Source organism: Lepidochelys olivacea (genome assembly GCF_965140295.1).
Source record: "Lepidochelys olivacea isolate rLepOli2 genome assembly, chromosome: 6".
Taxonomy (NCBI): domain Eukaryota; kingdom Metazoa; phylum Chordata; order Testudines; family Cheloniidae; genus Lepidochelys; species Lepidochelys olivacea.
The window spans coordinates 26,850,089-26,866,469 of record NC_140416.1 but is presented as its reverse complement, the minus strand read 5'-3'; the positions used below and the strand labels follow the sequence as shown (position 1 = coordinate 26,866,469).

The 16,381-nt window shown below is 40.1% G+C and overlaps 1 protein-coding gene across 4 annotated transcripts in view; it reads right to left on the bottom strand.

Annotated features, from left to right (window-relative positions):
* The window catches only part of PLEKHA7 (pleckstrin homology domain containing A7), a 275,644-nt gene that overhangs the window by 41,302 nt on the left and 217,961 nt on the right, over positions 1 to 16,381 (bottom strand). For 2 of the 4 annotated variants that reach the window (XM_084630061.1, XM_084630058.1), the window contains exons 12-14: positions 9,513 to 9,599; positions 6,971 to 7,024; positions 6,519 to 6,542 (exon numbers count right to left, since the gene is read on the bottom strand). In XM_084630061.1, the coding sequence (XP_084486187.1) occupies positions 6,519 to 6,542; positions 6,971 to 7,024; positions 9,513 to 9,599 (165 nt within the window). The remainder of the gene's footprint in view (positions 1 to 6,518; positions 6,543 to 6,970; positions 7,025 to 9,512; positions 9,600 to 16,381) is intronic. The other 2 variants (XM_084630059.1, XM_084630060.1) reach the window with 1 other exon arrangement.

Here is a 16,381-nt window from a genome sequence, read left to right as displayed (position 1 = left end):
TGTGGAAGCTAGGGTATGTACATTGATTGCCATTTGAAAAAAAGCGATGGGATGGTCACATTTCAGATACAAGCAGTCTTACATTTATACCGGACAGTAACCCTTGTGCTGAGTTCTTTAGCACTTTGTAAACCATGTTGATCAGAGGTCCATTATTTTTTATCTGTTTCAAACAAAAGTTTAGCAACAGTTTGTTACGAGGGAAAAAAAATATTACAACTCAGAATCCCATGAAAAAATCAGAAAGAGATTCCAGAAGTTAAATAAAATATCTGTAAAGATGATCTCCTCTCTCTCTATGCAACTGTTCTCCAGGGGAAGGCAACCAGCAGGTACTGTAGCTGTCTCATTCCTGATTGTTACCCCTTGACTAAGAGATGAAGAATACTGACATGTGTTGAGCACTTTCTCTTTCCACATGGATCACCAAAATTAAAAAAAACAACCTGGAAATTATAACTGGCTGCTTCTCCTCTAGTATAACATTAGTTATGATTTGGAAAGGCTGCTTGTTCAACCATGAAACTAATTTTTTTAAATGTTTGCAACATACGCAAATACAGTGTATAACTCGGGGTCTTACAGTGTTGCCAAACCTGCAGCTTCCAAGGGCCCCACCAAGTATAGTGCGATATTTTCAGGTCATAATCCAGTGTCAGGAAATTAGCAGTACAGTACAATCTGCTTTGTGCAGAGTGCTTAGAGGTGATAACATGAGCACCCTCAGGATATCTATGTTTTGGCTTTGGCACATCACAGATCCTGCACTCCTCCTTTAACAAAAAAAAACTGCTACCCACTATTCCTTAATTCTCTCTATGAACACATACTTTCCACCTTACTTCTCTCTCCTCTTCACCTCAGTGGAACTGAACTCCAGTTGTTATAAGTTTGGAGCAGAGAAGGTTACAAAGTTATATCTTGATTTTAGTAAGGCTTTTGACATGTCCCACACATTTTCATAAGCAAACTAAGGAAATGTGGTCTAGGTGGGTGCACAACTATAAAATGGATGCACAACTGGTTGAAAGACCAGTAGTTATCAGTGGCCCCTGTCAAACAGGGAAGGCATATCTAGGAGGTCCCTCAGGAGTCATTCCAGGGCCTGGGACCATTCAATATTTTCATTGATGACTTGGATAATGGAGTGGAGAGTATGCTTATAAAATCTGGAGATAACATCTCGGAGGAGTTGCAAGCACTTTGGAGGAGAGGATTAGAATTCAAAACAATCTTGACACATTGGAGAACTGCCCTGAATTCAACAAGATGAAATTCAATAAAGACAATTGCCAAATACTATTCTTAGGAAGGAAAAATCAAATGCACAACTACAAAATGGGGAACAACTGGCCAGGTAGCAGTACTGCTGAAAAGGATCTGGGAGTTGTAGTGGATCACAAATTGACTTTGAGTCAACAATGTGATGCAGTTGCAAAAAAGGCTACCACCATTCTAGGGTGCATTAACAGGAATATCGTATCTAAGACACAGGAGGTAACTGTCCCGCTCTACTGGCACTGGTGAGCCCTCAGATGGAATACTGTGTCCAAATGTGGGCACCGCACTTTAGGAAATTGTGGACAAATTGTAGAGTCCAAAACAAACAAAAACGATAAAAGGTTTTAAAAACTGATCTACGAGGAAAGGTTAAAAAAACTGGGCATGTTCAGTCTTGGGAAAAGAAGTTTTTGTTTTTGTTTTTTTTTGGGTGAGGAGGAACCTGATAACAGTCTTCAAATATATTAAGGGCTGTTATAAAGAGGATGGTGATCAATTGTTCTCCATGTCCACTGAAGGTAGGACAAAAAGTAATGGGCTTAATCAGCAGCAAGGAAGATTTAGGTTAGATATTAGGAAAAACTTTCTTACTATAATAGTAGTTAAGCTCTGGAATAGGCTTCCAAGGTACACTGTGGAATCCCCATCATTGGAGATTTTTAAAAACAAGTTGAACAAACACCTGTCAGGGAAGGTCTAGATTTACTTGATTCTGCCACAGTGCAGGGACCTGGACTTGATGACTTGTCAAGGTCCCTTCCAGCCCTACATTTCTATGATGAACTACTGAATGGCTTCACAGAGGATCCCAGATTTTCTTGAATTGCTCTAGTGCAATTGCTTAATGGCACACACTCTTGTACACTTCATTAGGCCTTCCTCATTCACATTCTGCATTTCCTAATCTGGAATGTATGTTTGAATTAAAAAAAATCAACAAGTTACTATGGTATTATGAGATCAGATTTACCCACCCACTCTACAGATAGTTTACACCTGATGTCTTAATTATTAAGCAGAAAACAAACTACTTCCTTTTAATATCTCAATTCTCCACTGCCTGTAGCATACTTTATTATAAGCTTACACATGAAATGTCTTTCCTTACTGTGTAAGGATTTGACTAGTTTTCAGTAAATAAGGGTTTGTCTACACTTTAAATGCTACAGCAGCATAGCTGTGCCACAGGGCAGTGCATCTGTAGCGCTTCAGTGTAGACACTACCTACATCAACGGGAGGGATTCTCCTGTCAGCACAGATAATCCACCTCTCCGAGAGGTGGTAACTAGGTCAATGGAAGAATTATTCTGTTGATCTAGTGCTGTCTACGTGGTGACTTGCTTTATCTTAACTATGCTGCTCAGGGGGGTGAATTTTTTACACTCTTGACTGATGCAGTTAAATCAAGCTAATCTTCTAGCGTACACCAGGCCTAAGGCATGGGGTCACACATTAAACAATGAGGATCAAACCAAATATCAAATAGTTACTCATTCTGTGAGCACCTTCCTTTCTGTGCACTGAATGAGGCAGGGATCCTATGGAAAAAAACTGTATGTGATCATGTATTTAAAAACTGACTCATAATTAGAGCTACAATTTTGTCACACAATTTTTTAATACATTTCATGGCACAGATGCAAGAAAACAATGATATGTGTGGAAAGCAGGACAGTGGGGAGCGCATGGGTGGTTGTGGGAGAACAAGTTCACTTCTTACGCTCATGGATCCTGTCCCGTGGGGCTAGGCCCAGGTCCCCTGCTCTTGGCATTGCGACTGGCCCACTTGGTCACAACACCTCCATAGATCGAGACAGATGGCCAAAGTCGATTGGCATTGTGACCTAGCACATGGGGTTGCAACACCACTATCTACCAAACCTGAGTGATGTTATGATCCCATGCGCTAGGTCGCAACACCTATCAGTTTTGGGGCATTTCACAGACTTTATTCAAATTCACTGTTTCTGTGACCACTGTGACAAAATTGTAGCTTTAATCATAATACACACACACAAAGAAGGCAAATAAAGGTGGCACAGGCAACATTAATCTGGTATTTCTTAATTTTTGAGTGCCTGACTTTGCAAACTCTAATAGGTTGTTTTTTTAGAGTAATTTTCTAGTGAAAAAAACAAACAGATTTACAAATGCAGAAATTCAATCATTTGTAACCATACTGACACCTTTCCCCAATTTGGGTCACTAGCAGGATCTAGATCCTTAGATTCACACCACAGTTTTCTACCACTTGAGCTAGCAGAGTAACTGGTAGCAGTACTAGGCTGTAATCTTCTATGTGGACCAGTTTCTAGAGGAGGGATAAGAAACATGCTTTGCCTCTGGGTTTCATAGGTACACCGGACTCTCGTGAGAACACGCGTCTATATAGCACGAATTTGCATATAACACGGTCGTGGCCATGGATCCCAAATTTAATTACTTTAATTGCAATTCATTTTAACGCGGTCCCCACGTTAACGTGGTACCGCACATGGATCCCAAATCCTGCGTTCTAGCGAGGGTCCGGTGTATTTGCTAACAGCAAAGAAATGTAGAGACTCAGGACCCCAGTTTTCAATTTTAGGTTCAGGAGGTGAGTGTTAACTAATGGTTATATAGACCTTTGTGCCCATGGTCCCCTGCATATCCTACCTCTTCTCTCTGACCTCCACCCTGATTCCTGCTACACTTTATACCTATTCAACTCCCACCCTGGCCCTCTTCTCCCCTACACCTATCCCTCCTCTCATCACCTGAATCCTGCCCCCTGATCCTATTTACTCTCACCCCAACTCCTGTCTCCCTCTCTTTCTGCTTCTATCTACCCCATCAGCTCGTGTCCCCCTCTCCATGTAGCTCCTGTCCCTGTCCCCTTCTGCTTCCCCTCACCTTCCAACTCCTGCCAACTCTTCCCCAGCTCCTGCAACCTCATCCCTCCATATCTGCAATCCTGTATGACTACTTCCTTGTGGATAGGGGGGAAGGCTTTTGATACTGTCTCACATGACAAACTAGGGAAATACAACCTAGATGGAGCTACTATAAGGTAGGTGCATAACTGGTTGGAAAACTGTTCCCAGAGAGTAATCATCAGTGGTTCACAGCCAAGCTGGAAAGACATATTGAGTGGGGTCTCGCAGGGATTGGTCCTCAGTATGGTTCTGTCCAATATCTTCATCAATGATTTAGATGATGACATAGACAGTACACTTATAAAGTTTGTGTATGGTACTAAGATGGGGGGAAGGTTGCTTTGGAGGCCAGGATTAAAATTCAAAATGATCTGGACAAACTGGAGAAATGGTCAGAAGTAAACAGAATGAAATTCAATAAGGACAAATGCAAAGTACTCCATTTAAGAAGGAACAATCAGTTAAGAACAAACACATACAAAATGGGAAATGACTGCCTAGGAAGGAATACTGCAGAAAGCGATCTAGGGGTCATAGTGGACCACAAGCTAAATATGAGTCAACAGAGTAACAGTGTTACAAAAAAAGCAAATATCATTCTAGGATGTATTAACAGGGGTGTTGTAAGCAAGACAAGAAATAATTCTTCCACTCTAGTTGAGGCCTAACCAGCGTGGAGTAGAGTACTATGTCCAGTTCTGTGCGCCTCATTTCAGGAAAGATGTGAACAAATTGGAGAAAGTCCAGAGAAGAGCAACAAAAATGATTAAAAGTATAGAAAACATGACATATGAGGGAAGATGAAAAAAACTGGGCTTGTTTAGTCTGGAGAAGAGAAGATTGAGAAGGGACACGATAACAGTTTTCAAGTACATAAAAGGCGGCTACAAGGAGGAGGGAGAAAAATTATTTTCGTTAACCTCTGAGGATAAATCAAGAAGCAATGGGCTTAAATTGCAGCAAGGGTGGTTTAGGTTGGACATTAGGAAAAATTTCCTGTCAGGGTGGTTAAGTACTGGAATAAATTGTCTAGGGAGGTTGTGAAATCTCCATTGTTGGAGATTTTTAAGAGCAGGTTAGACAAACACCTGTCAGGAATGGTCTAGATAACACTTAGTCCTGCGTGAATGCAGGGGACTGGACTAGATGACCTCTTGAGGTCCCTTCCAATCCTACGATTCCTCCTCCTCTTCCACACTGGTTGGACACCAACTGCAGGCGCTGAGAGCACAGGAGAGTCTTTCTGCTCTCAGTTCCTGTGCCCAGCACTAAGGAGGTTCCCAGTTGAGAGATGCAATTGCAGGGGAAAATCTTGCTCAGTCCCTACAACAATGATTTATGCATGAGGAGAAGAGTTTCACACTATGAGAGCTAGCAGGCTGTTGTGCTGAGCAAAATGATTAGTTTTCTTTTCATGGATTTTTCAAAACCTAATGTTTATTAATCTAGTTTTGTTTTCAATCTGCTTACTCTGTAGGATAGCTATTTTAACTGAGACGCAGAGTTTGAGCTCCAGGATAACAACACTGTTTAACATCTTGAATTCATTCAACACGATATTGGCGACCTGATATAAATAAGAATTTGAGATCTCTCTTTGGGAAGAAATGGGTCAATTAATTGAACTCACCCCGGGATGCCACTATTGCTTGATATAGATGTTAATACAGAATTTCACTGTCTGTGAAAAACTTGAACTTTAAACAATGTCACATGAATTTGATCCTATTGCTAAAGAATGATCACAACGTAATATTTTTATAAACTGAACTTGTAAAATTTGTTTCAATAAAAAGCTGTGAGTGTATCAAAAATATATACTCTAAAATTGAAACAAAATGAGCCAAATTTAGAAGGATTTAACAGCACATAAAAAAACTTAGTTACATTGTCAAGGTTGTGAATGCAAGCTGTAGGAACATGACAGCAATATGGGCTTATTTTTCAAACCTACCCTATTGTCCAATGGGCTAATTCTAGGAAGTTTCTGGCTATTTAATAGCTCAATAATGACATGAAGTAGTTAGGAAAATATTGCATTACTCTTAAGTGAACCATGGAGAATAATTTAGGGAAAAGGTTGATTCATTCTGAAAGGAGTTCCACCTAATCTTTGGTTGTGAGCTGGGGGCCATGATGCTAAATTTCATAGGATGAGTGGTTTGAAGAAGGGAATTATTTAGGATCTTCAGAAATGCAAGTATAGCAAGGAAACCCCCCACATAATAATATGGAGGTGAGAGGAAGATTGCAATATATTTAACTCATTTATCACAACACTACTACATTATAAACATGTTTAGAAATAATAATATTCTTACTGTTATCATAAAAGGAGACAGCTTCTAATAGAAATAAAGGAAAAATAGGAATGAATAAACACTAAAATTCTGTATTCTGTTTACTTAGAATACTCAGTCTTAAACATAACAGCATTACCATAATGCTGTAACAGACATTAATATTCTGAATCAGATTTTACTCTGGTTTCTTTAAACTTACAAAAGAAAAATGAAATTATTCTTGCTCTATTTGTATATTAAACTAAAACAAAATAAACTTGCAACAAATTTTCTGAGTTTACATTTTCAGCTTATAGTCAGCGAAGTAAGACACTCTCAATTTTAGAGATTTTCCAGTTATACCAAAAGAAAATTCAGCATTCTAAAGTCTGGATACACAAGATTGTGCGTAATGCAGGTAGGGAGAAGATATACAGAAGACTGATGGGATGATCAATACTGGAAATATGATTCCTATAAATATGTCTTACCTTTAGATCCAGATATTCCAAGTCTTTCTTCAGCTGGATGTAGGTGTCATCAGCCTTCAGTTAAATATATAAAAAGAATGAACAACAATGCAATGTATTTCACTACTTTAATAGTAATTTGCAAATACTGGAAAATTTGTATTAAGCTATATGTAAATAAGAGATAAAAAGTAAAGTGACAAAGCAGGTACACAAGTGGCACAAAATAAGCACATTGGCCTCACTGTCACATTGCTGTTTATGATTGAATATGAAATAGGCAAAGTATCATGGAGACCAGATTCCCCCCCACTTTCATAATGTACAGGGTGACAAAAACATACTTATGGCTTAAATTATTTTCAAAGACATGAACAACATTTTTATGGCTAGTATACTCAGAGTAGGATACTGTATCGAAAAAGGTGTTAAGCCATGGCTTAGCATCCTGTATTATATGCCTTTTTGACAGAACAATTTGCCTTACTTAGGACTGGTCTTAGATATGAAATGCAAAATATTTCATTTAATAACAAATCCATCAAAACACTTCTGGTCAAATTTCATACGCATTTTAAAATATGCATCCCTCAGTTTGGGAGAGATGGAACAGCCGCTTCATGGATAATATTAAATAAAAATTATCATATAGTTAGAGAACCATTCTGGCTTTTCATCTGATCATGTTCAAATGAATACTTTTTTTTCTTTTTGAAACACTCTCTAGTTAATAGCTACTGTCTGTATGGTCTTATAATTATACAAAGATAGTATTACCTTTACTTAAGTTACACAAACAATTGTGCACACCAGAGTCACAACAGAAAATGATGTCTCTTCTTTCAACAAAAATATTTTCAACAAACAACAAAGCAAGACATAACTGTTGCAAACAATCTTTGTTAACTGGGCAACAGATCCAGAATATTGTTTGGAATTATTTTCATTATTTTGAATTCTGGACTTACTGGCATAAACAGAAGAAAAGACAACTATTCTGGTTTCAAGTTTTGAGACTTCAGTGTTTTGATACAATGAAAATAGTTATCTGAAAAAACTCTGTGCTAGTGAATCCATACACCACACTTACATTTCTTTGCAAGGATTAATTTAAGATTGCTCTGGTATGTTCAATATACTTTGTAATAGAGGAAGTTATGTTTGACCAATTAGCTTACTTGATTGCCTGAATATTCTATATAAACTATTTCACTGCAGCTGTTTGGCAGGTGAGGGAAATGGGAAATAAGTGTTTTAGAGAAAAAATAGTGAAAAGTTCCTTAAATTTGGTCAAAAGAAAAATTGCTGAAAGCTTTAAAAAAGAGCCCCCACGTTTTGCTTCATGGTCATAAATGTTCCCAGGTTACTAGATGGCTCCCCTTTGGAGAATGTTACAAATCTAGTACCTTGATAAAGAGATTCCTAACAACTGCATTTATGCCCCATCTCCAATTTTAAAACTCCTTACATCAAAGCAATCAACTGTGTTGTTATGGACCTATGATGGCTAGTGTTATTGACCAATTAAGCAAACGAACAATTCGACTTTTATGAGCTAATCTTTACCTGCAGAAATTATGCAGTTACAAGCTACTATGAGTGTTCTAGCTGGTTGATATATCTCAGTTTGGAGTTAATGCAGCATGTGGTGAAGTGAGCCACTCCCATTATGAAAGCAGTGCAAAGACAGTGTTTTGCTTCAGTCAGAATGAATAAAGTATACTTAATTCTCTTTTCTGAAAAGATTTTAAGAGGCAGCATTCTCAGAAGTAATATCAAAGCAAAACGATATCTAAAGCTTTGAAACCATAAGCAATAGCACCCAATAGCGTAAAATACTTATTTACAGCTTGTAAAACAACAAAGAAAAAACACAAATGATTCAGGGATTGAGAATACCAAAGAATGGTCAACAAAGCACAGACTCAAGCACATCACTAATGGAGCGTTTGCAGAGTCACAAAATATCATACAGCACAGATGAGCCAATCAGCAGCTGACCTGATAGATGGAATTAGTTGGCAAATGCTGTAGTAATTGGGCGATTGTGTAATTTTGTATACTAGCCAACTTAGCCTGATGTCTCCTTAATCGAATGAGAAGCAATGTTAGCTCTTCAGGCTGCAGGTATTTAGACACATTGTAAAGAGGAAATTAGCAGTCTTTAGGGAGTGTCACTGTAATTACATTCTTCACCTCAGTGCCCAGACAGCATTTACTTGACCCGATTAAGCAATTATTGAATTAATTCTGCATTTGGTCAAATAAACGCAATAAAAGAAGAGGGTTTACTAGAAAACTGTAGTATAGTAACAAAACTAAAGAAGTTCTACACACGGCCTACTTCCGCCCCCACTAGAGTCAACAGCAAAATTCCCATTGACCTTAATGAGAGCCGGACATGGTCCACGCTTAAGCTTTCGTAGTCAAGTTTAAGAAGAGTTAGCTGGGTTTCAAACAACATGAAAAAACAATATGACTAAGAAAATAGTAGGACTTGAAAACCTTACTACAATAATTTGGTGGCAGGGAAGGGAAAAAGAATTCCAACGTTTCAACTTACCGACTTGCCATGTAAACTCGGTGCACTTACAGTATGGGTCATATATCCCATAGTAGGCATAGAGCGTCTATCAGTGTGTGCTGAATTCTGTAACAAGAGCCACAGTCAAAATTATGAAGACTACCTCAAGTGGGAAGTATGGTCTTATGGTTTAGGTGAAAATCCCACTTGACTGGGATTCAGGAGATTTGGTTTATATTCATGGCTCTGCCAGACTTCCTGTTTGACTTTAGGTAGTCTCTAATTTGGGGTAAATTCATTAATGCTTGTGAGGAATGAAGATATTACAATAAGCATCATAGGAAAGCCTATAAATAAACAAGCATAGGAATTTAGGAACTGACATACTGGATCACACCAGGGACTAATTCAGTACATCTCGCGCATTGGCCAGGACCAGATGCTTCAGCAGAAGGTGCAAGAAATGTTGTGGTCAACAATTATGGAATGAGATGCCCACACAGGAAGCTTCTTCCTAATACCTGTTAGTTAGTGATTGGTTTATGCTCTGAGGCAGCACAGTTTTCCATTACATTACTATGGATGTTCTTTTTTAGCCATATAAATGTCTAATCCTTTTCTGAATTCCACTAAGCTGCTGGCCTCAGTGACATCTTGTAGCAATGAGTGCCACACATCAATGTGGTGTTTGGTAAGACAAATAAATCACCATTTATCAATTCTGAATTTGCCACATTTCAATTGCACTGAACGTTCCTTTGTTCTTGTAATACAAAAAAGGGTAAAGAGTAGTTCCTGACTTACTCTCTCTATACTACTCATTATTTTGTGTACATCTTTCGTGTTCCCCTCTTAATCCCAGTCTTTTCAGTCTCTCTTCATATAAAGACTTTCCATGCCTCAGATGATTCCCATTGTCTGCCCTGAATACCCTCCAATATTGCTATCTTATTTTTAAGAGATAGGGTAACTAAAATTAAAACACAGTATTCTAGGTGACAGAGTACCATGGATATATATAGGGGCGTTATAAACCAAAAAAATATTAAAAAGCCCTGACTATTTTCTTCTAGAAATTGTATAAAAAGTGAAAACAATCTTGTTGTTCACAGCTTGGTAGAAATTACCGTATATACTCGTTCATAAGCTGAATATTTTTGGTAAAAAAGTGACGCATCAAAGAGCAGGGGTCGGCTTATAAACAGGTCTACACCAAAATTTGATATGGCATGAAAAAAATTAGTTTTTTTTTTCACACAAATATAAATACCCAAGTAAACAAAAATGAGAATCAACGAGCTGCAGTGTCAGGGAGCAACTCTAGCATTTTGATGGAGTAAGGGAAGAACGATATTGCACGTTCTTTTACAACGGTATACCTTCAACTGCAGTACAGCCAATGTAATTAAAAAAACAATGACAAGTGAGCTATACCAGGGAAGTTTAAGAACATGTCATTTTCCAATGCTACATTTCACTGGGTTGTTTTATCAGGAGGTAATTTTGTCCCCCATTTATATATGTGAAGTATAGCATTATAGAACTAGAGTCCAAACCATATATGCAATAACAGTGATGAAAGATCTATGATAAGCTGAACCAGTGGGAAAGATGTGAAGCCATGAGTGGAACTGTGCAGCGTACATATAAGCAACAAATCCCAAAACAAGTTGAAGTAATCTTCTTTGCCGAAGATCAGCACATTACTGAATCTGAAATGGGTGTGGGTTTGCAAGTCATCTTCCCTACAAATATTTCCTTCCCACTCCTACACACTTGACATCTAAAGGATAAGTAATGCACTCCCACTTTGTTCTAGTGTTAGTGCTAAAAGATCTTCTATGCTCTCCTTTACCTTCCCCTCTACTCATAGGGCACTGGGAGAGAAAACCTATTTATGCTACAGTCCAGCACTGACACTGAGCTGAGGTTGAGAGACTAAACATAATCTGTTGCATGTGACTGTAGAACAGTTAGAAAATCTATGTTCATTTTTCTTTCAAAGAATTATGGAATATCTCTTACTCCCAGCTTAGTGTTTCGCATCAGCTGACAGTGGCTAATTAACTAATTAATTAGCAAGCTAATTAACACAGGGTGGACTGCATTCTGTCTCACCAGAAAATTCTTTTGGACTATGGAAGACAGTGATCAGTGTTAGGAAAATATCCCCTCCCACTCAAAGATCAGGAGAGTGACTCATCTTCAAGATAGGAGCCAAAAGAGAAACAGGCCACCAGGCCTCTACGATAAAACTATAAAAGCGTGTGTGTGGCGGGGACAACGGACATAAGGGTCTGGGTTTTTTCCATTTTAGGTTGGAAAAATCTGAATTCCCAAGGAAACTGCAGGGATAGCCGGCTCCCAACCCTACAGAACTCAACCTTGCAGACTTCATGCAATCCCTATTTGTAAGCTTTACAAAGACTGGGTTTACCATTCCTCTATGGTGTTACTTTTATGATATGCTAAGGATATTCAATTTGCCAGAAATGTAATATACCAGATCTTTTGTACCAGACTTTATACTGTGCTTGAGGAGACTTTGGAAAATAATATATATTATATACATTCTGTAATTTAAAAGGTCTCTTTCCCATTCCCTCTCCCCCGAGACGACATCTGTAAAGCAGCAGCTGACACAAGAAAAGAACAGTTACTTACCTTACAGTAACTATGCTTCTTCAAGATGCATTGTTTACATCTTGTTTACATGGATTCCACTCTTGGTGTGCATGTGCCCCATGCATGCAACATGAGGCTACTTTTGGACAGAAGTGTCTATTGGAGCCGTACTAATGACTTAGATGTCCTCTTGCCCACCCATCTGAGGGCATAAAGGGCAGGGGGCTGGCCTAACTGTTCTTCAGTTCCTTCATCAGTACAGAAGCCAAGAGTAGAAGAACTCCACAGTTGAATGGAAGATGAGCAGGTTGTGGAGTCCATGTGGACATCTTGAAGAATCACAGTTACTGCGGAAGTAACTATTCTTTTTGAGTGATTGTCGACATGGATTCCACTCTTGGTGGCGAACAAGCATGTTTGCTTGGAGGTGGGTACTTGGAGGATACCTGTTTAAACAATGACAGTAGGACAGCCCTACCAAAGCAGGCATCAAATTAGAAGACTCTGTCAAAGAACAGTGTCTTGTCAAGGTGTGGACAGAGCTCCAAGTAGCTGCCCTATAGATTTTGGAAATAAGGACATTCTGTAAATATGCAGCAAAGGCTGCCTGAACTCTAGTGGAATCGGCTCTAATGTGGCTAGGTAGATCTAATCTAGCTACTTTGTAACATGTCCTTATCTAAGTAGATCTCCAAATGTATAATCTCTCAGAGGATATTGTCTGACCCGTAACCCTCTCTGCAAAGGCCACAAACAGTCTAGGTATGTTCCTGAATGCTTTTGCCCTTCACTGTAAAATGACAGTGCCCTTAGTACATCAAGTGTATGAAATTTAGTTTCTCCCAAGGATGACTGAGGCTTGAGGAAGAAAATTGGGATATTAATAAACAGGTTCACACAGAACTCTGAAATTACTTTAGGCAAGAGTTTGGGATGAGGCCTGACATTAACCTTATCCTTATGAAACACTGTATAAGGCCAATCACGAGGGCCTGAATTTTTACTACCCTTTGAGCTGATGCAATGGCTATTAAAAGGGCAGTCTTCACTGGTAGGTGATACATCAGACAGGTTGCTATGTGGATCAAAGCAACAGCCATGTTAGTCTGTATTTGCAAAAGAAAAGGAATACTTGTGGCACCTTAGAGACTAACCAATTTATTTGAGCATAAGCTTTCGTGAGCTACTGCTCACTTCATCGGATGCATACTGTGGAAAGTGTAGAAGATCTTTTTATATACACACAAAGCATGAAAAAATACCTCCTCCCATCCCACTCTCCTGCTGGTAATAGCTTATCTAAAGTGATCACTCTCCTTACAATGTGTATGATAATCAAGTTGGGCCATTTCCAGCACAAATCCAGGTTTTCTCACCACCACCCCCCCACACACAAACCCACTCTCCTGCTGGTAATAGCTTATCTAAAGTGACCACTCTCCTTACAATGTGTATGATAATCAAGGTGGGCCATTTCCAGCACAAATCCAGGGTTTAAGAAGAACGTCTGTGGGGGAGTGGGGTAGGAAAAAAAAGGGGAAAATGGGAAAACTTTCTAAACTACTACATGCCACAAGGGGCCACAGCAATGGTTCCCTTAACCCACCCAGCAATATTGTTAACCTATCCAACTATACTCTCAGCCCAGCAGAAGCAGCTGTCCTATCTCGGGGCCTCTCCTTCTGCCCCTCCACCCCCACGAACATGATACAGTTCTGTGGTGACCTAGAATCCTATTTTCGATGTCTCCGACTCAAGGAATATTTCCAACATACCTCTGAACAACATACTAATCCACAGAGACCTCCCTACCAACACTACAAAAAAAAGGATTCTAGGTGGACTCCTCCTGAAGGTCAAAACAGCAGACTGGACTTCTACATAGAGTGCTTCTGCCGACGTGCATGGGCTGAAATTGTGGAAAAGCAGCATCACTTGCCCCATAACCTCAGCCGTGTGGAACACAATGCCATCCACAGCCTCAGAAACAACTCTGACATCATAATCAAAAAGGCTGACAAAGGAGGTGCTGTTGTCATCATGAATAGGTCAGAATATGAACAAGAGGCTGCTCGGCAGCTCTCCAACACCACTTTCTACAAGCCATTACCCTCTGATCCCACTGAGAGTTACCAAAAGAAACTACAGCATTTGCTCAAGAAACTCCCTGAAAAAGCACAAGATCAAATCCGCACAGACACACCCCTGGAACCCCGATCTGGGATATTCTATCTACTACCCAAGATCCATAAACCTGGAAACCCTGGGCGCCCCATCATCTCAGGCATTGGCACCCTGACAGCAGGATTGTCTGGCTATATAGACTCCCTCCTCAGGCCCTACGCTACCAGCACTCCCAGCTACCTTCGAGACACCACTGACTTCCTGAGGAAACTACAATCCATCGGTGATCTTCCTGATAAGACCATCCTGGCCACTATGGATGTAGAAGCCCTCTACACCAACATTCCACACAAAGATGGACTACAAGCAGTCAAGAACACTATCCCCAATAATGTCACGGCTAACCTGGTGGCTGAACTTTGTGACTTTGTCCTTACCCATAACTATTTTATATTTGGGGACAATGTATACCTTCAGATCAGCGGCACTGCTATGGGTACCCGCATGGCCCTACAGTATGCCAACATTTTTATGGCTGACTTAGAACAACGCTTCCTCAGCTCTCGTCCCCTAATGCCCCTATTCTAGTTGCACTATATTGATGACATCTTCATCATCTGGACTCATGGAAAAGAAGCCCTTGAGGAATTCCACCATGATTTCAACAATTTCCGTCCCACCATCAACCTCAACCTGGTCCAGTCCACACAAGAGATCCACTTCCTGGACACTACAGTGCTAATAAACAATGGTCACATAACCACCACCCTATACCGGAAACCTACTGACCGCTATTCCTACCTCCATGCCTCCAGCTTTCACCCTGACCACACCACACGATCCATCGTCTACAGCCAAGCTCTGCGATACAACCGCATTTGCTCCAACCCCTCAGATAGAGACAAACACCTACAAGATCTCTATCAAGCATTCTTACAACTACAATACCCACCTGCGGAAGTGAAGAAACAGATTGATAGAGCCAGAAGAGTTCCCAGAAGTCACCTACTACAGGACAGGCCCAACAAAGAAAATAACAGAACGCCACTAGCAGTGACCTTCAGCCCCCAACTAAAACCCCTCCAATGCATTATTAAGGATCTACAACCTATCCTGAAGGATGACCCATCACTCTCACAAATCTTGGGAGACAGGCCAGTCCTTGCCTACAGACAGCCCCACAACCTGAAGCAAATACTCACCAGCAACCACATACCACACAACAGAACCACTAACCCAGGAACCTATCCTTGCAACAAAGCCCGTTGCCAACTGTGCCCACGTATCTATTTAGGGGACACCATCACAGGGCCTAATAACATCAGCCACACTATCAGAGGCTCGTTCACCTGCACATCCACCAATGTGATATATGCCATCATGTGCCAGCAATGCCCCTCTGCCATGTACATTGGTCAAACTGGACAGTCTCTACGTAAAAGAATAAATGGACACAAATCAGATGTCAAGAATTATAACATTCATAAACCAGTTGGAGAACACTTCAATCTCTCTGGTCACTCGATTACAGACATGAAAGTTGCTATATTACAACAAAAAAACTTCAAATCCAGACTTATGGGGCTGAGGCCAAGGCAAGTCAAAAGTCTGATATCCATGTCTCTACTCACTAGGCACTAGAAAAGGTGACCTGTGCTTTCTGCCCTGTCAGAGGAAGTCAACACCAGAATGGTGGCAAATGGGAAGGCAGAAACTCAGCTCCCACAGCTCTAATGGAAAGGGAAGAACCAGAGGAACATGGGTTTAGCTCTGCCTTTTCTCTTGGTGTTCAAACTCTCAAGGGAAACAACTTTAGGCAGACTTCTTTAGCTTTCTGAATTTGCTTCAAGAAGTGACATATGGAGCATAGCTCGGAGATATGTCCATGTCCTAAGCAGAATAGGAGCCAGGAGTGCCAGTCATTAAGCGCCACTGAAGTGTCACATGAGGGCATGTTTTGAATCCAGGAGATCTAGCTCCTGCAATGTTGCTAGCACTCCTGTATGAGGGGGACAAAAGGGAGGGGTTCTATCCTAAACTGAAATGTTTCCAGGTTCTCTCTATCCACCTCCCCCGCCCAATATATATTAGCCTGCAGGCAATAACTATCTATATGTATTAACTACTAAGTATGAAGGCTATTAAATATGCTTGCATAG